The sequence below is a fragment of the Mesoplodon bidens genome (genome assembly GCF_964165515.1).
Source record: "Mesoplodon bidens genome assembly, chromosome: 16".
NCBI lineage: Eukaryota > Metazoa > Chordata > Mammalia > Artiodactyla > Ziphiidae > Mesoplodon > Mesoplodon bidens.
In genome coordinates this window covers 28162500-28189976 of record NC_138173.1, presented here as the reverse complement: position 1 = coordinate 28189976, position 27477 = coordinate 28162500, and the positions used below count along the sequence as shown (strand labels likewise).

General features: G+C 34.7%; 1 protein-coding gene across 1 annotated transcript in view; it reads right to left on the bottom strand.

Moving 5' to 3' along the window:
- RALYL (RALY RNA binding protein like) overlaps positions 1-27477 on the bottom strand; it is a gene marked incomplete at its 5' end in the record, with an annotated part of 466983 nt that overhangs the window by 58135 nt on the left and 381371 nt on the right. Inside the window, 2 exons of the mRNA XM_081258403.1 lie at positions 5358-5471; positions 17088-17248. Of these exons, the coding sequence (XP_081114529.1) occupies positions 5358-5471; positions 17088-17248 (275 nt within the window). The remainder of the gene's footprint in view (positions 1-5357; positions 5472-17087; positions 17249-27477) is intronic.

Below are 27477 nucleotides of genomic sequence, written 5' to 3'. Positions count from 1 at the left end.
GCTATCGTATGTTAATTTCTAAAAGCTCTTTTATCTGACCTTTAAATACTGAGTTTCAGTCTTGTGTTCTTATTTCATGAATGCAATGCCTTCTCTTTCTCTCTGAGGGTATTAATCAGTGGTTATTTATTTATTTATTTATTTATTTTGAAGTTTTATTCTTCCTGCACAATCTCTTTCCTCCAATTTTTAATTATTTTTCTCTTCTTTTTTTAGTATTTGCTTTTTACATTAAATCTTTTCTGCCATCTGGTGAACCTTGTCTGCTTGTATTAACAGTGGGGTATTAAAATATGGATGGGAAGCTTTGTAAGCATAAGGGGATATCGTTTCCGCAGGGTGATCTTGTTGACTATTTCTTTGGGTGACATCCATGCCAACATCTTTAAATCTTTTCTCTTCAGCTGCTCATATTCCCAAGTAAAATCTCTGCTAGTGTCCTGCCAGTAGTCTGGCAGCTGAAGGGGAGAAGAATGCTTAGAATTTCTGTAGTAACTGTGTAAACTTCTGCTTTTCTCCCTGTTTTTAACTGCTCTCAAATTTGTTTGTTGTCTATTAGCCCTGAGATATGCTGTTTTAGCTTTTCTAGAGGAAACTTCTCAAGGCTTCTAGTGGGTCAGGGACAGTTGGGAATGGTAACACAGGAATCTGTTTCTTTAATAGACTTCCAGCCATTTATACCCTCTTTTCCAGAGGAATATAATGGCTTTGATTCTGAGACTTTTTGGAGTTCTGTGGTTAAAACTGGACTTATTTCTAAGATGTGATAAGTCAGGTACACTTCTCCATCTGCTGTTTAGCTTCTAAAATTTTGTTCCCAGTTTCTTTATGCCTAGGGATTTTCATTTTTTAAACCTGTCATTATTTTAATGCAGATTCAGGAGGGAGCAGAGCTCAATTCATTTGTTCAGTCCAACATCTGTAACCAGACACATCACCAATCTAATACAAAGTGTAAGATAGCAGTTAGGTATTCAGGACAGAACTAGTAGCCACATTATAGGTGGCAGCAGTCAGATCATATCTGGAGCAACGTCTTCCATTCTGAGTACCACACTCTGTAGTTGACAAACTATACAGTGACTAGAGAAGAGAGATGACAATGGTTCAAGATGCAAAATTAAATGACATGAGAAGCAGCTGAAGAAATTACTGATATTTATCTAGAGAAAAGAAGGAGTCAAAGATGTTTTGACCAAGATTTGAATGCAGCTAAGTTGAGCACCTATGGGACAATTATATTGACTCTATTCAAAAGTTTTGGAAGGGTGAGAATACTACAGCTCTTTTATATATTTAATTGGTTGATACATCCACAAGGGATTAGATATTAAGCTTGGTTTCAGGGGACATAAAAAGAGTAACTGAACCAAGTGAAAGCAAAGTCCATTTTGGCCCTGTATAAGCAGAACTTACCATAGGAGTCTGAGACACAAATATGATCAAGGATCAAGCAAATAACATAAATGTGTGAATTGGCTGGATAAAGATATTAGCAAACTGAAAAGTGCATGCCATGTATAATATGGCAGCAGTATTGAAAGATTCCAATTTTTCAAAAGAAGTTATATATCTTGACATTTATCTGTAATATTCTAATTCTTGGACATTAATTTATTTAAAAAAATCTATATCTTTTACCAAACATATGGGCAGGATGAATTTATCCAGATGAGACTAATGTGTGACCTCTCTAGTGGTTAAGTCTAATGGATAGGGTAGGTTGGCTATTCTCATTTGAGTTGTCCAAATGAGTTTGGCTGGTCATATAGGATGCACATCATTGAGAATAAAGTTGAATTAAAGAATGTCTAGGGCTTCCCTGGTGGCGCAGTGGTTGAGAGTCCACCTGCCGATGCAGGGGACATGGGTTCGTGCCTTGGTCCCGGAAGATCCCACATACCGCGGAGCGGCTGGGCCCGTGAGCCATGGCCGCTGAGCCTGCGTGTCCGGAGCCTGTGCTCTGCAACGGGAAAGGCCACAACAGTGAGGGGCCCACATACCACACACACACACACAAAATGCCTAATTGCCTTTTCATATCAGAGACTCTTTGCCTGAAATTTGATTTTTTAAAAGATGTCATTGCTCATTGTACGATACTCAGTCTTTAGTTTTCCTTCTCAATCCTTTCACCCTTTATGGTCATTTTACATCACTGTGTAAACCACATATAAATTGCCGTCTTCATATGTGGCAATTTATGATTCTCTGTTAAAAGAAATATCTAGGAATGAGGCAAAATTGTAGGCTAAATTGATATGTGTTATTTGTTGTTTTCAATAATCTATAGTCACCATATCCCAAAGTAATGTTATTTGAATTATTCAAATAGGAAAAAATAGCATATGCAGGGTGGATTCATACTAATCATAATTTAAAAGCTGGAATATATGCTTGAGGCCATAGTCCCTTCCTCTAGTTTACATTTGAGGGGCTTGAGACCTAGAAGAGTTAAATGACCTGCTAAATCATGTCCAGTGCATAGTACATGGTGTTGGAAAAGTCAGAAAAGTTAAAGAAAACATGACCTTGTTCTGAAGAAGTTTACAACATCAAAGGAAGAGATAGGATACCATGCAAACATGTATTAGCAGTAATTTAAGGTACAGAGAATCCAAAATGATGTCATTATACCTCGTTACAATTATTCCTGATAGCTTAGGAATTCACTTTAAATGAAAAAGAAAAAAAGTGATCCTATGAAACTTGAACTCAGGACAAGCTCCTTGCTGTGTGGCTTTACCCTGTTTGTAACCCTCCATCTCCTTCTTGCCACTATTCTATGCTGGAAACTTTCATCATCAAATGACTAAGAGTAAACTGGGAATGAGAGATGTATAAAAGAGCAATAAAGAAGAATAAATGTTAACTACCGTATAATTGACTTGCCACCAAATAAACATTAAAATGGGTGTCTCCTTAAAGTTAATAAAGAAGTATTGAGGACTTAAAAAGAATTTTAATGTATTTCTCTCCACCTTCCATAACGTAGTATTGACTCCATAAAGCCCTGATTTCTTTTCATAAAGAAAATATAGAAAATGATCATCTTATCTCCATAAATATGAATACTGTTCAGGAGACAATTACTACAAAACTGAAATTACAAATTAAATAATTCCATTTTCTTCCTGACATGTTCAAGTAAGAAAGACATAAATATCAAAGGCCTAAGCCTATCATTTTAAAAATAACTGTCTCATGACTGGGAAAGTTTAAGCACGTACAGAAATAAGGTGACAGCCTTTCATGAAAAGAAAATGCAAGCTTTGAATTTTAGTGTCTCGTTTATAGATGATCTTCTAAGAAGATATGTGGAAGGTATTATTCATTGCAGGAAACTGGAAATTATATTATGATGGAATAAGGATCACATTTTTCTCGTTGAGGTGATTTATATTTAAATGAGTTCTCCATAATCCTTTAAACTGAAGTGCAAATTGGTTATCAAAGTCCTTTGCTGTAAGGGTTGTTTTACATAATAATGGATTTCACAGAAGTTCCTCAAAGGGAAATATTGATTTAGGCAACATCACAGGATATTTCAATTCCAGCAACACTTTAGATTAGTGCCATAGACAGCATATAAAAAACTTTCTAAAATCTAAATTTCTCTATTAAGAAGTGTAGGCAGCATATTTTTTCTCAATAGAAAATATAACAGAAGTTTTTAATAAAAGTGAGCCTATTTTATTTATTATTTATCTACCACTTCTAATCCACATTAACTTACCAAAAGTTAGTGAGAATCTACCATATGCTAGGTATATGGTTTATTGTTTTAGAAATAGGCTGCATGATAGTAGTAGGAAATATTCATTTGCCTATATATGTTTATGTTACTAACAAGACCAAACAGCATCAATTATTGAGCCTTTACTCTATGTTAGTTACTGTACTATACAACTTACATGCACTACTTTACTCATTTCTCACGTTGCTAGGTAGCCATTACTGTCCTCATTTTATAAATGAGAAAACTGAGGCTAAGAATTTGTGAGGATTTGAACCACAGTATATTTCTGTCACCCATTATGCTGTAACACTACCTCACTGCTGGCTTCTTTTCAGTCTTGAACCCTGCATGCCTCATTACCAGAAGGTAAGCTCTAGTCATCTCCCCAGTGATACAGTCAACAAACAGGCAGGTTCCTCTTTGTTGTAACTCAGTGGCCCTAGATCCCAAGGGATTCTCATCAGTTAGTTGTTACCCAGGTAGCCTCACTTCAGGGAAATCCTGGGACCAGCCCCTGTGTGGAAACTGAGATTGTTCCAATGCTCCTATAACATTGGAAAGGGCAGTGCTTTCACTCACAAGACTTGGTTTGAGACCTAAGTCTATCACAAACTATTTATGTGGCTATGGAAAAGTCAGTTTACCTCCTTGAACCTTCATTTTCTCATTTGCAAAATGCAGAGGCCATATTTGATCAGTGGTTTTCAAAACTGTATTGTTTATTTTTGAAAAAGTGAAGCCCTTTTAGCAAATGAAGTCTTATGTTGAATCTTAACATATAAAACAGATACAGGTAGAACTACACTGTTTGCAGCAAAGGCTGGGTTTGGAGGAGGCATGAGTTCTCCTGCCTCCTGGGCGTTCTTCCAGCACTCATCTCATCTCCAAGGAGCCTCTGAGGCATCAAAGACCCTGCAGAATACAATTTGCAAATTATGCACTAGCTCATCTCTAAGTTTATACCAGTTCTTATAGTGTATGATTTTAAAACTGTCTGTTGCCATATAAAAGGGTATTCGAATTTTATTAACATGGAACGAGGGTCAGGGCAGATAATTCAAAGGAGAGAGGACATTAAGTTAAAGAATTAAGTCAAATGATGTGGCCTTGGGTGGCCAGGCATACTGTTGATACTGAGATCCTGAAAACGGGTTCTGAAGCTTTTCAGAGTTGCAGCAATGCAAGAGTGGGACTTTATAATCATGGTTTTTGAAATCTGATAAGTTTTGCTGCAGTTAATTTAATGAAATATAAATATAATTTTAGCCCAATAGAACATTTCATTAATTGATTTAATTTTCTTAAAAGTTACTTGATATTGAGATGTAAACTTTTAATTATGATCCAACTGTTACTTATTATTAGCATCAAAATACTTTTCCTTTTTGCCCTTCTTTTTAAAAATATGAATTTTAGGCAAATTGGCTCACCTTCTCTAAAAAGTTAAAAATCAGATTCCATCATTGCAAGTCTAAGCTTAAAGACTGTATTCATGTAAATGTACTAAACTCTATTAAACTCAGCCAGTATCCCCCTGGGCCTGCGCTGTCTCCGTGACTGACACTGTTTCAACGGTTTAATTCTGATATGTCTGTGGCCACAGATCTTTTTCACTTACCTGCCTCTGCCTTCTGCTGCTTCTCAATCTTCTCCAGGCGCCCTAGCAAGGAGTCAATTTTAGTTTTGATCTGGGTTAATTCTTTCTTGATTGTCTGTAATTCATCTGATTTCACTGGAAAGGGGAAAAGGGAAAGAATGCAACAGAATGTCAAATGCACCACGACCCACTTAGAACACAACTCACAGACACCCCATGTTTTCTCAGGACTGTGTCACATCACATAGGATACTTTTCAATCTTATTGTTTCTCATTGCTTCCAGTGATCTTGTGATACTGGATGACTTTGCCAATTACAAGCAGTGATTCTCAGCGATGTGAACATTTGATACTAAATCTTTTCACTGAAAGTTATGCAATGGGATAGAGGAATCTAGAAATGTTTTATACACTAACTAAAGATACTAAATTCAGTGCAAATGGTAGAGTAAATCTGTACTGTAAAACGGATTCAGATTGAGGAATGATTAAATCATGACAGGTATGCTTTGAGAACTATGATACTATTTTGAGGACTATGTTGTAATGTATATTTCAGTGATAGTTTTAATCCAGTTCCTTAGTGATTGATTGAAACTAAGACATAATATTTGTCCTTTAAAGAAGTGTCTTAAATGCTAGAGAACTCTCTCCAACTTGCTGTACTTTTGCTACTTTATTTATTAAAAACTGCAGTAATGGGTTGTGTGTGCCTCTTTTTAAGCCCTGGGGCTGGAAGGAAAGGAAATTCACTGAAGTCCCCACTGATATTTTCTACAGTTGTGGTTCCTTTTCCAGGTTTTAAGTGTTTAATGAGACTATCTAAAAATGGAACTAACACAAGATTGACTACTTTTAATTTGGCAAATAAGGATGTTAAACACAACAAACATCCTACTATCAATGATAAGAGAAGGTCAGTTTCCTATTTTTTTTTTTTTTTTTTTTTTTTTTTTTTTTTTTTTTTTTTTTTTTTGCTGTACGCGGGCCTCTCACTGCTGTGGCCTCTCCCGTTGCGGAGCACAGGCTCCGGACACACAGGCTCCGCGGCCATGGCTCGCGGGCCCAGCCGCTGCGCGGCATGTGGGATCTTCCGGGATAGGGGCACGAACCCGTGTCCCCTGCATCGGCAGGCGGACTCTCAACCACTGCGCCACCAGGGAAGCCCAGTTTCCTATTTTAAGGACAATCCTTTCAATGAAGTATGTTTATGTTTATGAAAAATTCACTGCACTGTTCTTATTTTCTCATTTCTTTGAGAATCACTGGAAACTTTGTCATGAGCCCTCAATAATGAGATCAAAGATTTTTAAAGCTATAAATCTAGAAGAGTTAAACCTGTCTATGAGCTTTCATTAGGCGAGTTTTTGGGTAGCCATGCTTCAGCAGAGAGTTATGCTTCAATATCTGGGGTAAAGATCTTGATTTCAGTCTATTATTCTTTTCTGTCACTTTTCCTTTCAAGTTTGTAATAAACTTGGCTTGGATAATCCTGAAGAAATCGAGTGTTTAGTTTGATTGATTCTTTAGTCTTTAGGAATTTTTTATAAGTAGTTAAAAACTAAAGGCAATATATGTTTGCTTGAAATAGAGCTAGTTGTCAACTAAGACATATGATATAATCTATATGATAAATTATGTATCAATATACACTAATTGCTCAAAGGAAGAATATATTTTTTTCCAATATAAACATGAAAAAACATTTTCTAGTATAAAATCAGAAATTTTTCATAACAAGCAGATTTTTATTTATGATACAAAGTAGTTTGCAAAATAAAAACTACAAGAATAAGTGATCCTGTAGAGAGTTCCTATTATGCAGAACCAGACTGAAAGTGGAACACAATTTAAAATAGAAAATTGCTCCTATGGCAATTATTTCTAAGACATCAAAGTGCCATTGTTGAATCACATCTATATTTGCAACATCATCTGTCACAATTGCAAATTGATTCAGCTTTGAAGAATGATTTTCATTTCCTTTGATGGAAGCATGTCATGTAGTTTTACTTAAATCTATCAAATTTAATAGAAAAGATTTTATCTTAAAACATTAGATTTCAGTGCAGGAGAAATGGGACTGTGGCTGGAAACAAATAAGATATATTTTTTTAGTAAGTGAAGTCACTCCTCAGCCCAGAAATGAGGTTGACTATCTCCTTAAAAAACATAACTAAACAAATCACTAATACCCTATTTAGTAGAAAATATATTGAGACTCATGTCTAACACTGTAGAAATGTCTTTTAAGATCAGAGCGATATCATTATAAAATTTGGGGCTACTTAGTTAATGCGATTCAAGCTTAGATACAGCTAAGGATGTAATCCAGACATCCTATCTGCTCTTTCCTGGTCCCTCTCAGGGAATGTTGAATCAATCTCCAATCCTGTGCAAACTGCCCAGCTCCAATCTTGGAATGGCTAGCAGCAAATACTTATCATGGTCCTGGAAAACAAGGCTTAGAAACAGTCTTGCTTCTTGAGCAATTGTGAAAGTTGTTTTCTTACTGCATTCAGTGCTCTCCTTGGGAGAAGGCTGCCCACTCACCTGGCCTAGTTGGTTGTAGCCCTGTTGCACCCTCCTTCAGTTGTATTCATTATCTATAGATGGAATATGGTTTTGTGCTGTTGTGTCTGGTTTCCAGATGATATTGCTGGGATGAGCCACCTCTGTGTCTGATATACTTCTCATTCCAATCTTTTCTGAATTTTTCTACTTTTGGGGGGCTCCTGTTAACAAATTTTCCACTGCACTATGGATTAAGCTCCTGGCTGTTTTTACTTATTCTATCAAAATAAATGTATATTTTACAACTATAGATTTCCAAACAGAATTTTAAAAATCTTTGCAACTTGGATTTCTGATATTTTTTTGAAAATTAAAGTCAGTTCAGAATTAAGGAGAGTCTTAGGTGTAAAACATCCCTGTCCATTTTCTTTTCTTTTCTTTTTACATCTTTCTTTTCCTATCCATTTCCACTGCACTCTCAATTGGGCTTCTGCTTTTAGTTCACCCGGCCTCTTACATAGTGAACTCAGAGTAATATATATAAAAGTCATAAGTCCTCCCTACTGAAGACTTCTAGAATGTCCCCATTTCTATAGGAAAAAGACCGAAAGCACACATGCACCAACTCTTTAAACTGGTATTTAGGGTCTGCTCCAAAGTATATTTCCAGCTGTATATTCCATTTCTTATTAAAGCAAACTCTTCACTTGAACAGAACAGCTTAATGCTTAATCTAACAATATATGGAACCAGATAGACTCTAGTTTGCATCTATGTCCATTGGAGAGCCACTTGTAATCACTAAGATTCAGGTTCCTTATCTTTAACTTCCATCCTTTACCCTAAAGGCTTGTTATAAGAATTTAATGAGATAATGAACTTTATGTTCATTATCTCATTAAATTCTTATAACAAACTTTTAGGGTAAAGGATGGGCACTTTAGCCCCACGATCAGAATATCACCAGGCAAAATACATGGTAGAAGCAGAAGCTATTATTATTATTTACATGCCTATTCCAGCAAAGACTCTTTCTCTCCTCAAATATGTCTACCTGCCTTTTGGAGCTTAGGTTTAGTCTCGCCTTCCCTATTAATTCTTCTTCATTTAACCCACTGGAGGGTGTATCTCTTACCTGTAATCTATTTAACAGCATCTCACATTTACTGCTAGACATATATTGCTAGTTGATTTTTCCTTTATATATCAACTTTTCATATTAACTTGCAAACTTCTTGAGAGTGAAGACCTAATTAGGTATTGAATAATTTTAGGAGTCATGTTTTCCTGTGTTTTAATAAGCTCCTTCTCCTCTTATTGACTGATGAGGCTCCTGATGCTTACCATGAAGTCCTAGGCTGTGAGGTCTGTCCTCCTTAATTAAAAAAAATGATATTAACAGGTTTAAGAAGAGAGCCTATATCAAATTGGTACCTAATGAAAACTTTTTGTCTTCTCATCATATACCAGATCCACAAAAAAAGTATTCAGATTCCTGGGTAAATTATTCAGATATCTGATGATACAATTTTTTAAAAAGAAGGAATATTGGATGGTTGTCTGAAGCAAGACATATTAATGGATTTACTCCATCATAGGCTCTCTACAACCAAATTTTTTGAATGAAGAGAGGGCATCCAATTACTTCTTTCCACTTTATCTCCCTTCCTCCCTCTTTCCCTCCCTCTCCTTCCTTCCTTCATGAATAGAACTTGCATTCTTAACAGAACTTAGTTCAGTGCATTAAACACAGTAAGAATTACCAAATACCAGAAAATTTGTAGGTATGTGTATGTAGATATGGTTACACTGCACACCAACTTCAAACAGACCAACAAATTTTATTAAAAGCTTTGTGTATGTGCTGGGCACTACTTTTGAGTTGCCTGTCTATTGGGGAGATAGATAAGCAAAGAGGAAGTGCAAAAAGAAAATTAACATGGAAATATGCCTTTTCTCCAGAAACACTATGAGGAAAGAATACGAAAGTAACCCATGCCTGTGGTAACAACTTCTTTTCCAATTCCACCTAGTACTCTAAATCCATAATCCTCATTTTTAAAGATACATTGGCAGAGGATATAACACCATTATTTATATTTATATAGAGTATTAGTGCGAGTCAGGAGTATTTCTTTTGTTAATAATAATAACGAATAATTTAAATCAACTTGCTTTTATGCAATTTTCCCCTAATATAGACAAGCTAGAGGCTTGGGAAAATGAGATCTAATTACTGAAGATTATGAATCCTGCAATTTAAAAAAATTATGAATTTTAGAAGTTGAGAAAATTGCTTTATTTCCCAGCCAGCTCCAAGTTACCATCTCTTGCCTCCTCTTCTTCTTGCTTTTCTAATTATCTTAGTCTCTACGTAGTCACACCTGTTCAGTGTCCCTTGAATATGTCTTCTGTTTTCAGATATCCATACCTTTGTTTCTGTTGTTTTCATTGGGCTGTCTTACACTCTCATCTTCCTCACCTAGTAAATGCCATTTAATACTTAAATATTCAGCTCAAATGCTCCCTACATTGTAAAGTCATCGCCAACTTTTGATCATCTTCTTCAACAATCTCATCCTCCTCCCAGCCATACTTCTTTCAGATGATTCTTTGCATGATCATTTCTTTAAATGTCTCTCTCCATGACAAGAGCAGGAACTACTCTCATTTTTTTAAACTGCTCTCATTTTTTAACTCAAGTGTCTAACATATTCACTCAACAATATTTATGGAGACCCATTATTGTCAGACTCCTTTCCAGGATCTGGGGATGTATTAGTTAACAAGAGAGATGAAAGTCCCTGAAATTGTGGAACTCCCATCTAGGTGTGGAAGAAGACAATAAACAAACATCTATATATCTATATCTATATCTATATATGGGAGAGAGAGAAAGAGGTTTGCAGCAATTTTCTTTACAAGTATACATTTAACACAATGAAGAAAACACTGATATAGCTAAGTCTAGTTAATAGTAGTGTAACAATATGTATCATTTGATAATTATATTATCTTAAACTCCAAACTACACTGTTTCAAACTATAGTGAAATATACACCTCCAGATGGGGAAAAAATAATGAAGACAAGACGTTAGGGAAGGCCTCGCTAGGGAGTGAGATTTGTCATTTTATACAGGGTGGTCAGGGAAAGCTCCACTAATAAGGTGACACTGGGGGAAAAGTTTCAGTAAGGGGAGAAAGCAAGTCATGGGAATGTCTACGGATGGTGGGATGGGGGAAATATGAGGCAGAGGAATGATAAACGCAAAGGCCAGAGACAAGCATGTACTTGGGGTGTGTAAGGGACAGCAAAGAGGTCAATGTGGCTGGAGTGGAGAGAGCAAGTGGGAGAAGAGTATGCACAGTCAGGAGGTAATGCAGGGACTTGAGATGGGGAAAAACACATGGAGAATATTGTACAGAGTCTTTTGGCCAGAGTAACACTGTGGCTTTTACTCTGAGTCATGTAGGTGTCACTGATTTACCTGAAGAGCATCATTCTGACTTCGTGTTGTTAAAAGACTGCAGAACAGCAAGGGTGGAATCAGTGAGATCACTAAGAAGCCTGTGGATTATAATTCAAGTTAGAGATGGCAGGAGATTGGATCAGACCAAGGTATTAGCAATCAGGTTGTGAGAAGTAGATGAATTCTACATATATTCTAAAGATGGAGGGGAAATAATCTGCAGATGATTAGAAGTAAAGTATAGGTGAAAGAGGGGAGTCAAAAAGAAATCCAGAATTTGGGGTCTGAGTAACTGGAAGGGTGGACTTGCCATTTGCTGGGATAAGAAAGACTTGTAGAAGTTCAGGTTGAGGGGGAAGAACAGAGGGCCAGTTTAGACTTGATTGTGAGATGCCTATTTGTGTCCAAATACAAGTGATAAGTAGGCAGTTGGGTATATATGCCTGGAGTTTATGGGAGTGATCAAAGGTACAAAAATAAATTTGGCAGTAACCAGTTAGAGAGGTGGTATTTCAAGTTAATATAGAGGAAGATTTTGCCCTCATAGTTGAGTATACACACATATTGGTGTTTTAGAAGACATCAGTAATATTACCTTCAAAAGAAAATGTCTTTTACTGTTTCCTCTAGATAAGTTCAACAAAAAGAAAATTGCAAAAAAATTATAGACAAAAGTAAACATAGTGTCATAAAAATCTTTGGTTGTTCGGTTGAGTACAATAGTTTATTTTTGTATGAGTGATTACCAGACTTGAATTTAGAATTATTCTTCAAGATCAGCAAAATGATAAATTGAAACACAACTAACAAAGTTCCTAGGATAGACTCCTTTAGCTTGTTTTTAGACTCTAGAGAAACTATGAGCCTGGTTATATCATACAGATAATCAAATATTTTTCTTAAATTATCACTGTAGTTTTTAGTTAGAAAAAAAAAAAAAAAGAAGCCACCACCTTAAATCATTTCAGACCTGCTCTGTCTAAATAGTTCATTGATTTGGTGATAAATGTTACTGTGTTTTGATAACAGTCAACAAAATGATGTCTGTGCCTTTTGCTGTCACATAAGACATAATCCAAAAAGGAAATTAGGCACACAGAATGACACCATTTGCTTATATCAAAAAATGTGTGCTTCTCTGATTTATGTGATTTTTTAAAATCACCTGTGGGGTAAGTCTATCCAGGGACAAATGAAGACTCTTAAACTAACTGTCTAGATTAGTGGTTCTTAACAAAGGGTAATATTGCCCTGCAGGCGGCATTTTACAATGTCTGGATACATTTTTGATTGCCACGACTTGGAGAGGGTGGTGCTACTGGCATCTAGTGAGCATCCGGTCTGCTAAATGTCCTACAGTGTACAGGTTAGCCCCCAACACCACACCAAAGAATTATCTGATCAAACTAATACGAAGACTTGGAAGCCCTGGTCTAAATAATTATATACCCTCCCTCACCAACACTGTGTTTCCTATGAACTATTAAGAAAATTTTAAAATGTTTGTAATCATGTGACCTCTAACAATAATTCATGTTAATTTATGTAACTCTTTTAATTTCCCCCAGCCTTTGAAAAATTATATAAATATCAAAAAATATAATTTGCATAGAACTTAAATTTATCAATCACTTTTATATACACTATTTCATCAATAAGAAACCTGAGAATCTGACAATGTACATGACATTCTCAAAGCCCTAAAATTTATGATTTTATATAATGTAGTAATCAGAACAGGTGGAGTTCAGGTTCAAGCTTAGGTCTTCCGACTATAAACTAATATGGAGAAGAAGCTAATTTGCCAGCCTAGTAAATATTTTTCAGAAGTCAGGCTTTGGAGGGAGTGGGAGGAACTGGGAGATTGGGATTGACACATACACACTATTGATACTATGTATAAAATAGACAACTAATGAGAACATATTGTATAGCACAGGAAGCTCTACTTAATATACTATGGTGACCTAAATGGAAAGGAAATCCAAAAAAGAGGGGACATATGTATATGTACAGCTGATTCATTTTGCTGTACAGTAGAAACTAACACAACATTTTAAAGCAACTATACTCCAATAAAATTTTTTTTAAAAAGGTACAAAAAATAAAGTTCATGTCTTGGGTGGGAGTTAGCATAGCTATTGTTTGATTTTAAGAGAGAAATAGATAAAAAAGGTTTTATTTATAAATGTTTAATATATTATAGCCACTAATGAAATAGAGAGGCCTAGTAGAATATACAAATTAAGGCAGTTGGGAGAGAATAGATAAGAATTAAAATAAAATTCATTAAGCAAGCATAAGGAAAGGAAGAAAAGAGGAAACAATAAGTTAAATACTTGGAATTAAGATGGAAGAAATATAATCCAATAGATTAGTTAATATAATAAATGTAAAAGTATTAAATTTCACTGCAAAAAACAAAGACTTTCATATTGCTTTCAAAAACAAGATCCAGATATATGTTGTTTTAGGAAATATGCAAAAATAAAGTGACAGTGTTATGGGTTAAAATATTCTACCAAAATATTTGTTGAAGTCCTAATCTCCAGTGCCTGTAAATGTGACCTTATTTGGAAATACATCTTTGCAGATATAATCACAATGAGGTCATTAGGGTGAGTCTTAATCCAATATAACTAGTGTTTTCATAAGAGGAAGAAAAGAGACACAGACACAAAGACATGGGAGAAGACCACGTGATGGTGGAAGCAGAGATTGGAGCAGTGCATCAGTAAACCAAGAAATGCCAAAGATTGCCAGCATACCAGAAGCTGAAAGAAAGGCACGGAACAAACTGTCCCCTAGAACTTCCAGAGACAGAGCACAGCTCTGCTGACACCATGATTTCATACATTCAGCCTCCAAGTATCTGTTGTTAAACCACTCAGTTTGTGATAATTTATTACACTTGCCCCAGGAAATTAACAACAAAGAAAGGTGGAGAATAAATGGATATATTAGGGGAATGCAAACCAAAAGAAAGCGTTATCAGTAAAGGATCAAGCAAAGGATCAAACAAAGTAAAATTCTAGGCTAAAGATAGTAAATGAGATATTCTATAAATAAAAGTTACGATTCTCCAAGAAGTTATAGAGCGGCAGTGTTGAAAAGGGCACAGACTAAAGAGCCTATACTCTAGACATAGATGATTTAGAATCAAGCTGTACCTGGCTCTGTTATTAAATAGCTCTGTGACTTTTGGGATATTCCTTAACTTTTCTATGCCTCATTTTCTATACCTAGAAAATGGGAATGATAATAATACTTCACTTATAGGCAGTTATGAGGAACAAATGAATTAATATATGTAAAATTAATATATTTAAATGAATTTATATGTACTAATGTATAAAAATACATGTTTCAAACAATAGTTATCATAGAACAAACACCAAAAAATGTTAGCTATTATTTTTCTCCTCTTATTATTATAAAACATCATATAAAAACCATCCAAGCAATGTGGGATATAAAATAAAACCTGAAGAAAAGAAGAACTTTATAAAGTCACTATCTGGTAAAGGATTTTTAAACAATCACTTTCAGAATTTGACATTTCTACAGAGGATTGGATGATACAGCCAACAAGGTAAAACAAACACATAGTATTATACTAAAATCAGAAAATATATCCTATTTTCCACTTACAAAATCTCATTATGAAACCAAGAAAAATTCTTAATAAGATCCTTAAAAAAGATTTTATAATTCCCATTCTCTCTCCATGACCCAAGAAAACTAGAAATCAAAAATAAAAAGGCCAAATGCAGCTTAAGCATTTGAATATTAAGATATTTACATCAAAATAACCACTGTAAAATACCACTCTTCTCTGCATAACTGTGTTTTATGGCAATCAATGGCTCAGTTGTACAAAACTGCTCTTGCCCAAGAATGGCCACCACCCATTGGTTCAAAACCAGAGTGGTATCATCTCCTTAAGGAAGATTTAGAAATGTATAAGGGTACGCATGGTTGTTACAAAGACTGAGGAGTGCTGTTGGCCTTTCAAGTTTGGAGACCAGGGATGCTAAATGTTCTGCAAAGCTTGGAATACTCTTACACAATGTAGAACTGCCATGGCCAAAATATCAATAAAGTTCCCATTGGTAAACATTGTTTTGAAAGTGACTACAGGGCAAAGAATCCACAGGTGCTTAAGATATTTCTATTTGAAATTAAGTTAACACTACTAGGGTAAAAAGTCTTCTATAAACCTAGCAGGCAATTCAATGTTCAATTTTTCACAGCAAGAACCAAATTCAAGAAACTTCTTTGCTTTTGACAATACTCAGAGAGCATATAAGATTGTTTAGAGATGGTTGCAGAAACTCATCTTCTTTTATTACTAAGACTCAAAAAGGGAATTCACATTTTTTATTGATAGAATAATTAGATAAATGGATAAGTCAGTACATAGGGAACTGTAAATCTAAGTAATTTGTTATTTAGGTTATATTAGCTAAGTCAAATTCTGAATGCAGAAAACTTAGTTACCAGAAACATTAGTGCTTCCGGTAACTACATCTTGCACATTCTCATGTAAAAACAAAGTATTTCAAGGGCGTTCTTTCTTAGTATTTCTGATGGCACTAAGACAAAAGACAATGTTCTAGAGTAGATAGTATATAGGGATGAAAATGAAAAAAACATGGGTTCTAGTGTTGGCCCTACCATTTACTATGTGAACTTCTCTGTGCTTACTCATCAGTGACATTGGAATAACGGTATTTGCCTTATTTGTCTTGAAAGATTGAGATGCAGAGTAACTATAAAATCCCTACACTGGCCTGACAAGCTGCCCTGGAACTCGCCCTCCCTCTACCTTATTTCCTGCCTAATTTCCTCTTTCTCCCTCTGCTGCACTGGTTTCTTGTTCCAATGTAAGATCTCTGCACTGACCATTCCCTCTACCCAGACACTCTACCCTTGACAGCTTCAAGCCCACCCTCTCACTCCCTTACTTCCATGAGGTCTCTGTTGAAATGCCACCTTGTCAGAGAGGCAGTCATACACCATCCCATGAAATACAGTGCTCCCAACTTAATGCTACTTTATTCTTTGACATAGTGATGATCTACTCTGTAACACCACAGATTTTACTTTGCTTGCTCTTGTCTGTCTCTTCTCTGTAAAATGTAATCTCAAGAAATGCAAGAAATTTTGCAATCTTTTCCTTAGGAATAATATTCTACTAATAAATTAGGGTTTTCTGAATCTGTCCATATAAAAATTTAGCAATCTGTTTAGTTGGGAAGTTTGTATCTCTATTTTTTACTAATTAATGCGAAATTATATATAATTTTTTTAAGACATTACATGTTTTCAGACATATAATTCTCATGATTTAGAATAGTATGGAAAGTTACCCTTTTAACCTGTCTACTATGCCTATCTTACTTATCTCAGTGCTCAAATATTCAAAATATGCATTGAATTTGCATAGTTTCCCTGAAAAGATACTATAGGCACTCTATTTTGAAGTGAATTTTTTTCTTAATTAAAAACAACATGTTATATTTCAAGACTTCAATATGTCACAAGCTAGGTGGGCCAAGAGCATATTATTTGCTCTAATAAAACAGTTTTCTACTGCAGTGTAGTGTAGTGGAAAACAGAGACCATTTCTAATCCATTTTACATTTCTCTCATATATTGTACACAGCAGATGCTCCATAATAATTGATTAATTTGAGTATAGACATTCATGCAGTGATAAGTATCCCCACCCTTCTTTAAAGAGAAATAAAATAGATACTTACATTTAGAGCCTGATGAAGAAGATCCACTGACAGTAGATTTTGATCCCCCTTTCATGGAAAAGGCTCCTTTTCCCCTGCGAGTTGTTACAGCCACTCTGGGACGCTTCAGTGGAATTACTGCGCGGGGAGGTGGAGGCACACGCCCATGGTAATCAAATAACCTTCACAAAATACAAACGTGGCTGAGAATTGGTTTATGCCTAAGTGTTCTATCAAATGTGTGAGACGATTAAGAGAATGGCCTTCTAAAAAATGTCAATAAATATTTTTGTTATCATTGATTCATTTTTCACTAAAGAAACAGGATGTTAATATAGTCTATGCTTTCTGGGCATCAGAATCTGACCCTTAATATGAACTCATTTTTAAGGTATGAAAGAACAAGGAGCTTTGCAATATATTGAAATTATGTCGAACTTCATTCCCAAGTATATTTCTTTGCTTGATTTAACAGATTTATCCATTTTAGGAACAGAAATCTTCCTTTAACACATCACATACTTATTAGCACATAAGTGTGAAAGGAGGAATAGACCATGCAGAATCAGGGACAAAGAAAAGAAAATTACTGTATGATCAGAAAATAGCTCAGAAGGAAAAAAAAATAGGAGTATGTCGAGTTTAAAGAGGGCAGCTATAAGAGACAAATCAATATTCTTCCTTACCTCTCTCTAAAGACTTCCTTAATTAAGGAAAGGCTCAGCTGACTACAGAAAAAAGGAGGCTGAGTTTGAATGAAATGCCGGTAGCATGAGGACAAACCTTTGTTGACTAAAGAACTAGTGGGAAATATTTATCAGGATAAATTTTTACTATTCTGACTATTTGATAGACATGCAAATTGAGACTAGAGATATTTGTAGTTAACTATTAAAAAATTATCTAACAAAAAAGAATACCAGTAAAATTCTTTGAAGCTTCTGCTAAAAAGTGAAAAATGATATTCACTACAATGAAGGTATTTCCATTAAACAATGAAAGGAATCAAAAGTATAAGAGTATTTACTCACTTATATAAATATATAATTAATAAATTCAAAGTTTCATATTATTTATACTGCATGCACATAACAAATTTTTGTGTGACTTAGCATATTTGAGCAGCATAAAAGGGTCAGAGAAAAAAATATAATATATATATATTCTATTTGCCAGTGAACCAGAGGTATTATTACTTTGTCCACTATAAAGAAAATAGTGTTATTGACTTAGAATGATGATTATTATGTAGTTTACTGTGACACCATTATATGGATTACATTCTCATAACTTCTATAAAACCTTCTATAATAGGTTATTTCATAAAATTACATCTCATTTACACATACAGATGGAAATATGATCATCTCTTTTTGGAAAATAGTATATGAAATACAATAACAAGATAGGCTGGTTTCCAAATATTCATTCATAAACATTGAAAGCTATGACACTATGGAGAAGAAAAGTTGTATATAAAACACCTTTAAAGCAGAACTTAGTACTAGGAATGTCTTCTACATTAGAGAGCTAAACTGTCCAAAAATGATTTGGAAACATGCTAGGGAAATACTAAGAGATGTCTGGAAAAGAAAATAAATGAAACAAGACAGAGTTCAAGAGAGGTGTCATCCTCTGTGCATAAGAAAAGTCCATTAGAGCCGAAGAACTGCCAGCAAAGATCAGGACATGGTTGTCAAAACATTATAGTTTACTTCAAAAGATATAGACAGGATGAGGCTGAAAAGGGCTGTGAATCTCATTCATACCACTAAGGGCTGGGAAATCAAAAGGGTCAACTAAGCCTGCCCCTCATTTCAATCACAAAACAAAGTCTACATTACTTATTTATAAGTTGAAATCACAGAGCAACTTAAGTCAGTGAACCAAGATACTAAGGCAATTTTCATGAGCTACAACACCCAAAGCTATTGAGCGAAAAGAAATATGACAATTGACTGATCTCTCCCAGGGTAGAAGTTCCTGCTTGAGATGAATGGGAAGCTCTTTTGGAGGAACGATTTCCCCAGGGCTTGAAAATGCAATTTAGCAGTTTCATTAAATAAACTAATCTATACACTGGGTTAAGAAAATTTCTAAAGCACAACTAAAATATATAATGATGTAAAAATGCTATACTGGAAATGCAGGCCAAGTAAAGTCACCATATTCACTGCTACTTCAATTACAATGCAATTCAATAATATTTGAACTGCAATGTTTATCAATATTTCTATTGCTTCCCCCCAAACAGGGATTACAAAGCTTCCAGTGTTGGCCAGGCCTGCTCTCCTGTAGAGAAAAGAGAGCTACATTTGTTCACTGTACTTGTGACATACGTATAGGATGTACATTTTAGTAAAATGCTCAGTGTGTGTTGTGCTCTTTGTTGTAAATTCCTATAGGAAGTAACCCTTGTTCTCTGAATATTTTGATGTGTTGCTTCAAAGAAACATGACTCCTTTCTCACCATGGAATCAGGTTTTACCAATTCATTCTGTCACTGTGTTGCGAAGACATGCAGCATCAGAACTAAATTTTTAAAAAGTGATATTGTAATATACAAACAAAGTTAAATGGGCATTTCATGTGAGAACATAATTTTAAATTTTAATGGAGTTGGGGTGTTTGTTAATTTTCACTGGGCAAAGTTGAGTTTACCAGAAATAAAAAGAAGAAAGACTGGGTATTGTCCTAAATCACAAAAACATAACAAGATAAGGATGGGAAGGGGTCAGTTTTCTGGGATTGCAAGATGAGATGTAGGGTCTCTTCTAAATGCAGAAGGAAGTAAGTGAAAGGCAGCCTGTGAAGGAGACACGAGCATTGGCTTTCTCATCAAAATCCTGTCTATAGCAAATCAAAGAAAATAGTCCAACAAAAATTGCTATACAATAGAATTAAATGGAATCCAAGTCTTCAACGTCAGTTAAAAGCTTAAAATTTCTCCCTTCCTCTTGGTTTTTTGTTCTTCCACTCCCAGATTATATTCCCTTTCCTTTTCTGTAATGGCCCTTCATTTTCCCTAATATTGTTAGAATACTGTTTTTCCCATAATGTTTACAGGTCAAATAGGTAATGATTTATAATGAGGTCAAACACATAATTCTCCCTTCCCTAAGGTCTATTTTAAAATAAAAACTTTAAAAGACCTACTTTCAATCAGTAAATAACATAAATGTAGTCAGATTTTAATAAAAGCAACCAGTTGAGGAAGTTTCAGGGTCTATTTTATTGAATAAACATTTCTACTTTTCATGACCCCATTTCTTGTTTGGAATTTTGTTTTCTTTAATAATATCATTATTTCATGTATAATTTTATTATCAAGCAAAAGCTAAAAACTGGTAAACAATTTTAATATTGATTTACTTGATAAAAATAGACATACCTTGTCTCTAGAAAGAATAAGGATATTAGTTATTTTAATAAGTTACTTTCTGGACAAAGGCAATTTAATGTTATATCGACATATAAAATAAATATAATTTTGAATTCTTGTTTTTATTAAAGTTATTATTATTAAACTTCAACAATAATAAAGCAATGTTTACATGTATTTTCAGAAAAAAACATGGAAAATAAAACAACTTCCAATCTCTCACCCTAAAACAACTACTGTTATTCTCTAAATTTTTTTTCCACAAGCATCCATATTTTTCACATAACTGAAAACATAATATATGTACAGTCATGTATCCTGGCTAATTCTCTTTGGTTTATATTAAAAACGTTTCTCAAGTTTGCTAAATGGTCTTCCTAATGTTTATTTTAATTGCTGTGGTGTATTTTCTCAAGTAGATACACCACAGTATAATAAATTATTACTTGATCGATGGACTTTTGACTTGATGCCTATTTTTCACTGTCAACCAATATGATTTTAAAATTCACCGAAAAAAATTGAAAATGTAATATTTGAATATTACACTGAACACTAAAATTTCATTTAGATAAATAGTAATTTAGCAGTAATTACCTGTTTTCTTCTAAATTTCCCTCATAAAAAAGAGTTTTTCATTTTCCTTATTTATGAACACAAACTTATAGTCCCTATGTGGTTAAATGCTAACCAAACAATGTAGTCTGGACTTAGGGTTAAATAACCGGCCTTCCCAGAGAGAAAATCTGACAACAAATTCAGGGCCATGTTCTCACTGGGGTCTTTTAACAGATAAATGAAGATCATTAACTCTAGGACCAGGGAAGATTTCCAGCTCTGTCTTGATTCAAACTTGCACCCTTCTGTCTTCAGCATGTTTAACTTCTGATAAACATAGTCTATAAAACCAAATTAAGGTGTCTATTCATTTTTAAGAAAGAATATATTTGAAATCCACATGAATGATTCTAACCTATTAGTATATTTGTTTTCTATACTGTTTGAACTACTCAAAATTCTATTTATAATTTCTACCTTGACTTCAAATAAGCTTTTGGTTACAACTGAACCTGAAAATACTTTTTAAAGGCACACTTCACTTGAGACCAGTCAATGAGTAATTCTCATTTCTGTTTTTTTCTTACTAAACTTTTCCAAGATTTTCAGTGAAGCCACCCCTGCCAACAACCCACCCCACATTGGGCTCCATCCCCAATCTTGTCCAAATGCTTCTTGAACATGCTTTTAAAGGGCTTACTGAAATTGTCAATGATCTTTTTTTGGCAATATTTTGATCTTAACTTAATCTTTATATTTTGTACAATTTTGCTATCTTTTATATCTTGTATACAGCTTCAGGTAATTAAAAAGTGAATGCAATTAAATAGCAATGGTGAGGTTATAAATCAATAAAATGATTCTCCTATTTAATTCTTACAATTATGTAATGTGTGTGTTGTTAAGACATTTTGCCCATAGGAAACCTGTGAAAAAAGGATGAGATGACTCCCCCAAGTTTAACCAGTCAATACATGCACACCGAGGTCTGAAACTTGCTTCTAACTCCAAATCACACCCTTTGTCAACTGGGCCATGCTGTGGTTTCCAAATGTTTTAAGTGGAATCCCATTCTACCAGATGGTAATTTAAATCTGCACAATGAAACAGACGTTGCTTCTTGCTAATACGTTTTTCCAGTATTTATGAATATATACTGTGCTCTATAATCAATGATCTGAGACAAGTGCAACTTGACAGAGATCTTTTCATGAACTTCAACTCTGGTATCTTCTCTTATGTTAATTTACACAAGGTCAAAATGGATCCAGATCTGAACAATACAGAGTTTGAATCACTGATATATATATATATATATATATATATATATATATATGGCAAAGCAGCTCTGGCATTTCTTTTTCTCTGTCAATACACGTTAATTCATTACTGGAGGTTATAAACGGCTCAGTGCCTTTTCTGTTACTATTGAAAAAAGGTTGGATTAAAACTGCTAATATCTCAGAAATTGAAAACATTCCTTGGGGTGTTCAATATAATTTTAGGTACACTTCTCTTTTCACTTTACTTGGAAGAGTATATATATTTATGTTTCATTTTAATAACATGTGATGTTCTTCATGTAGAGTCACACTTGACATTTTAAAAGACGATGTCACTGAATGCTGTAAATTATTGGGCAATTCTTTGTGTAATATAAAAAATGAAAGTGTAGAAAAACCACTCAATTCTATTATTTAGTGATAGTCTTCATGATCCCTGAAACAATGGATAGACACTAAATTAGTTTTTGGAAAATTTACTGCTGGATAAATGTACCAAAACAATCACATTAAGATGGAACTTTGTGTAGAGAAGTTTACTAAGCTGAAACAGTTTAAGGGTTGAAAATCCCCAATTACATTAGAATTCCCAAACCTGGCAGAAATAGGCTAACAATAGGATGTAAGTCAATGTCAGTTATTAAGGTATTATCTTTCAGCTTATGTGAGACATTTAGTCACATCTGGGATTGGGAGTCTGCAAACCACATTTCTGTGGGGGCCAGCTGGCTCCTTGCTAGGATCAGCCAATTAAGGACCTGAGAAGGAGACTGGAAGAGGAAGAGAGGACTTGACCCTTCCTGTTTTGCTTCCTGTTTTTGTTTTGGGTCCCTGTTCTTGTCAGCGTTACTCTAGCCTTGTTTGTTAACCCTGGCAGCAAAAATTCCTTCCAGTAGTAGCAGAAGAATCCAGTTTGAGTAATTTTGCAACATTTGAAGAACAGTCTTCACACTTCCTCAGAGACCCTGGCACCAGTTGGTATTGACCCCTTAGAGGTCTCGGTTCCAGCCCCACGGGTTCCCCCTCTGGGCTCAGATACAGCAGCAGCAGTTAAGCAGAACCTCCTACTCACATTGTGATTTGTCCAAATCCCCTTTTCTACAGTGATATTTGATAATCCCATCTTTTCCTGTTTCTCTAACCTTAGAGGTGGTAGCTGCTTCCTGTAGTTTGCTAACTCCATCATACCATTGTGGGTTTTATTGTTGTTGTTTATCTGTTTTTGCCTTTTCAGTTCCTTAATACATAGTTAGAAAGGTTTTACAAACAATTCTTCTTGTTCAACATAACTGTATGATTTCCGTTTTCCTGACAGAAAACCAAGCAGCATGGAGTTAATGGAAATAACTGAATGGTCTCTCTCTGCAGATAAGAGTGTTCAGTTGCAGCTAGAATGTTCTGGGGGGTAGGAGAAGGGAAAACAATGCAAACAGAATGATCCAGAGGTGTCACAATGGACTATTATGGAAGGACAACTGAGCAACCAGTGTATTGCTCAGTCGTAGGGACACTGCTACATGAATAACAGTATAAGAAACATATTCTCCAGCACTGTTAATGGTTACCGTTAATGGTTACTAGTAGCTAACATGGATTAAGCACAAAAAACATACCAGGCATAATGAAGGTCATAAAAATATGCTACTTCATTTAATCCTCAGAATAATCTTATGGGGTAGGTGTTAATTTCATGCTCACTTCATAGATGAGACAATAGTTTTTGTGGTATTAAATAAGTTGCCCAAGTTTGCACCACTAGTAAAAAGATAGAAAAAAATTAACCATAACTACAAGCAGAGAGTAACTAAGGAGGAATTAGTGTGGATAAAACTGTTAGCACTGACTTGGTAAGCTATTTCTCTTCTCCACCCTCTCCACTCTGTTTTCCTTTCCTGGGGAGCTATGTTCACAGGGAACTCCTGACTACCTCTACTAGTGGCAGATGCTTCTGTCTTTCTTGGCCAAGTGAAAAAATGAAAAATAAACTAATGAGGGCACAGACTGCTCAGAGAGTCTGTTAGCAATACACCCATACTGATCTTTGCACACTTATAAACCAAACAGATTTTATATAAGACAAATAAATGATTTTGGAAATTGCTCAGAGTTAGCTTTTTTGTGTAGTGGAGTGTCTTCTGAAAGCTTCAGGCTCTGTAATTATTTGCTGATTAAGGCTCTTGCTCTTTTGCATGTAAAATCTGCCTATCTATCTATCTATCTATCTATCTATCTATCTATCTATCATCTGTCTAACCTATCTAATGATTTTTATTGATAAAATGCAAACGCAAATATTGGCTTCATTTAAAAAATGAGACAACTAAAAACCTGCCTAGTTGCCCAAAGTTACAGATTAATTACCAGAACTTGGGTCTCCTACCATCTACTCCATTTTATGTAGAAATTCTTTCAATGTGTAAGGAAATCACATGATAGAAAATACTTAAGAGATTACCATGCAAAAACATTTTCATATTAACAGATTAAAGGACAATGTATATTAATTGAAAACTTTATTCATAGCAATCAAGACAGTGTTCTGCATCCTGAAACACAAAAGCATATCAGAAAATGTTTTTATATTTGTCAAAAACTAAAATTTGTCAAAAACTAAAATTTACATTTGTCAAAACCTAAAATTTTTAAATAAAGAATATCTAAATGTTATCTTTCTTTCATAGTAACTGGGATTATTTTAATGCTGCCAGATCTTCACATGGTTAGGACAAGTTATTATAAGCTATTTAATATTTAAAATAAAATATATTTGATAGAAATTATAAAAATTATTTGAGAGAACCATCCTTAAAAATTCATGTTTGTCATAAAGGGTTACCTAGAGAAACCATTTGCTTAACTCAGTAGTTTGAACACTGTGGTGATAAAGGTATGGTTGTGGATCTAATTTCCATGCAGATAAGGCTATTTCCTGTTATGTAAAACCATAGACTGATATTGCTCCTCTTCTGTTTTGCGTATCCACACAGTTGGCTGTTGAGTATAAATGAAGACCTGGTTTATGATTGTAGTTCTGCCACTAATTAACTATGTGACCTTGGAGAAAACAAAATGTCTCTAAATCTAAGGAGATGAATTAATCACAAAAATTGAGTATCCACTATGTGTGAGACTTGATGATAGTGCCTGAGGATACAATAAGCAAAACTGAGCATCTTCCCTGCCCTTTTGGAGGAAGGAAGGACATAAAACAACTACTGTTGTTGCAGAGAGAAATTTAGCAATAAAAACCAGGAACAGTGCTGTGAAGGAATAGTAACGGGTGCTGAGAGGGGAACAGAGGAACCTCATTTAGTGTGAGAGAGGTGTTCATGCTGAGATCTGAAGGATGAAGTCAAGTTAACTAGATGGTGGAGTGAGGTATGAGAAGGAGCAATCAGAAGAAGGTCCCCAGGCAGGAAGGAACACCGTGTTCTTGTGGAACTGAAAAAGGACCCTCGTGGCTGGAGCAGAGAGAACAAGACCCTTACAAGGGATTATGAAGTTTCTTCCCTATTTAAAATGTCTATTCTGTCCTTCTAAGTTTGCATTTTTATGCCTTGGGATTTTTGTTTGTTTGAATGAATTTATTTACAATTAAAGGCTTAAACAATATTTACCTCATTTTTTTTGTGTGTGTGTGGTCCAATGATCTATCTACACACAGTCAGTCCTTGTTTTGCATATCTCTAATATCTCAATTACCAATGCTTATTTAAATAACACCAGTCCCCCAACAGCACAAAACAAATTTCAGTTACCACATATATTAACTGTGAGTAATTTCATAAAGTCCAAACTTTGCTGCTAGTTTTTCAGTCCACAAATCACTAAGTAAATGACAGATGCACATGATGATCAGCGGCCAATCACATCACCTCTTTCTAAGTCTGTCACTGATTTGTCCCTGTGCATCTGTTAGTTCACACATGGATAGCAAATGTGTAGTTGTATTGTTTCCTTGACTGCTGGTGATAAATCCATGTGGCATTTTATAAAAATGGATAATCAAAAGAAGGGATTGGTGCAGCAAATAATTGAAAAGTAACACTGGAAATAAAATTAAAATTAAATGTAAATGGAATTAGAGGAGAAATAGCTGACTATAGGGATGTGGACACTCTTCTATTCAAGAGACTCTAGAGATGGAGGCAGAGGAACTTAGTAAAATAAAACATTTTTTTTTACTCTAAATATATATATATAACATCCCATATGTTTATATGAATTTTAAGTAGTATGCTCTCCAGAAAGCCCTAAGGATTGCTTTGCACAGCCTAAAAATGGCCCTGAATGCCAAAAAGTTCCTTCAAAATCCACAAAGCTATTTGATATACAGTTTACCTGAAAAAAAAAATTCCCACAAGGTATCATAAATTGATTTCCTTAAACACAGAGCCCACAGATGAAGCAAAATAATGGTTTAAGCCAGAGATAAATGCATTCCTTTACATAAAATTACATCTAAAAGGAAAATATCAGAAATTAAAGATGTTATAATAAAATTGTAAGTTGAAATTAAAACATATTGACATGAAAGAGGAAAGTGGTTGTGATGTGCAGGAAAGGGATGAAGATGTCCCGGAAAGGGATGAAGATGTCCCAGAGGAAGTGACACTTGGCAAAAGAACCACACACTGAGGTAAGTCTCAGAGGTAGTTTCCAACATTAATAAAATGTCAAAGCTGATCCAGTCTTGGGAGTATGACAATTCACCAAGGGATAGAAACAGTACTTTCTCCCTATTATAATAAAAGAAGAAGGCAAGTGCTGTTCAAATTATTTTTGATAAGTCTTTTTTTTACAAAGAAATGAAGCACACTAATTCTCAGTATTTTTACATTACAGTGTTAAAATTTTAAATTAGTGTACTAAATAGCTATTAGTTTCACTGTATTTTCCTATACGTATGAATAGGGTATTTACATATATGTATACATATGTAAATATGTATATTTATAACAAGAGTTTTTAATGTTTTGACAAAAAATTGTTAAAGGTCATGGAAAAATCCTATTTCCCCCCATTGATTATTAACATCACTCTGCATGGTTTTCTTTTTTGGTCACAAACTGCTATGCAAAGCAAGAATTGTCCTTAATTTTTACTGAATCTATGTGTTGTATGAAAGCAGATGTATTTTAGAAGGTTGTACTCATTTTCTGAATTTATAAATCTCTCAGTCTTGAAG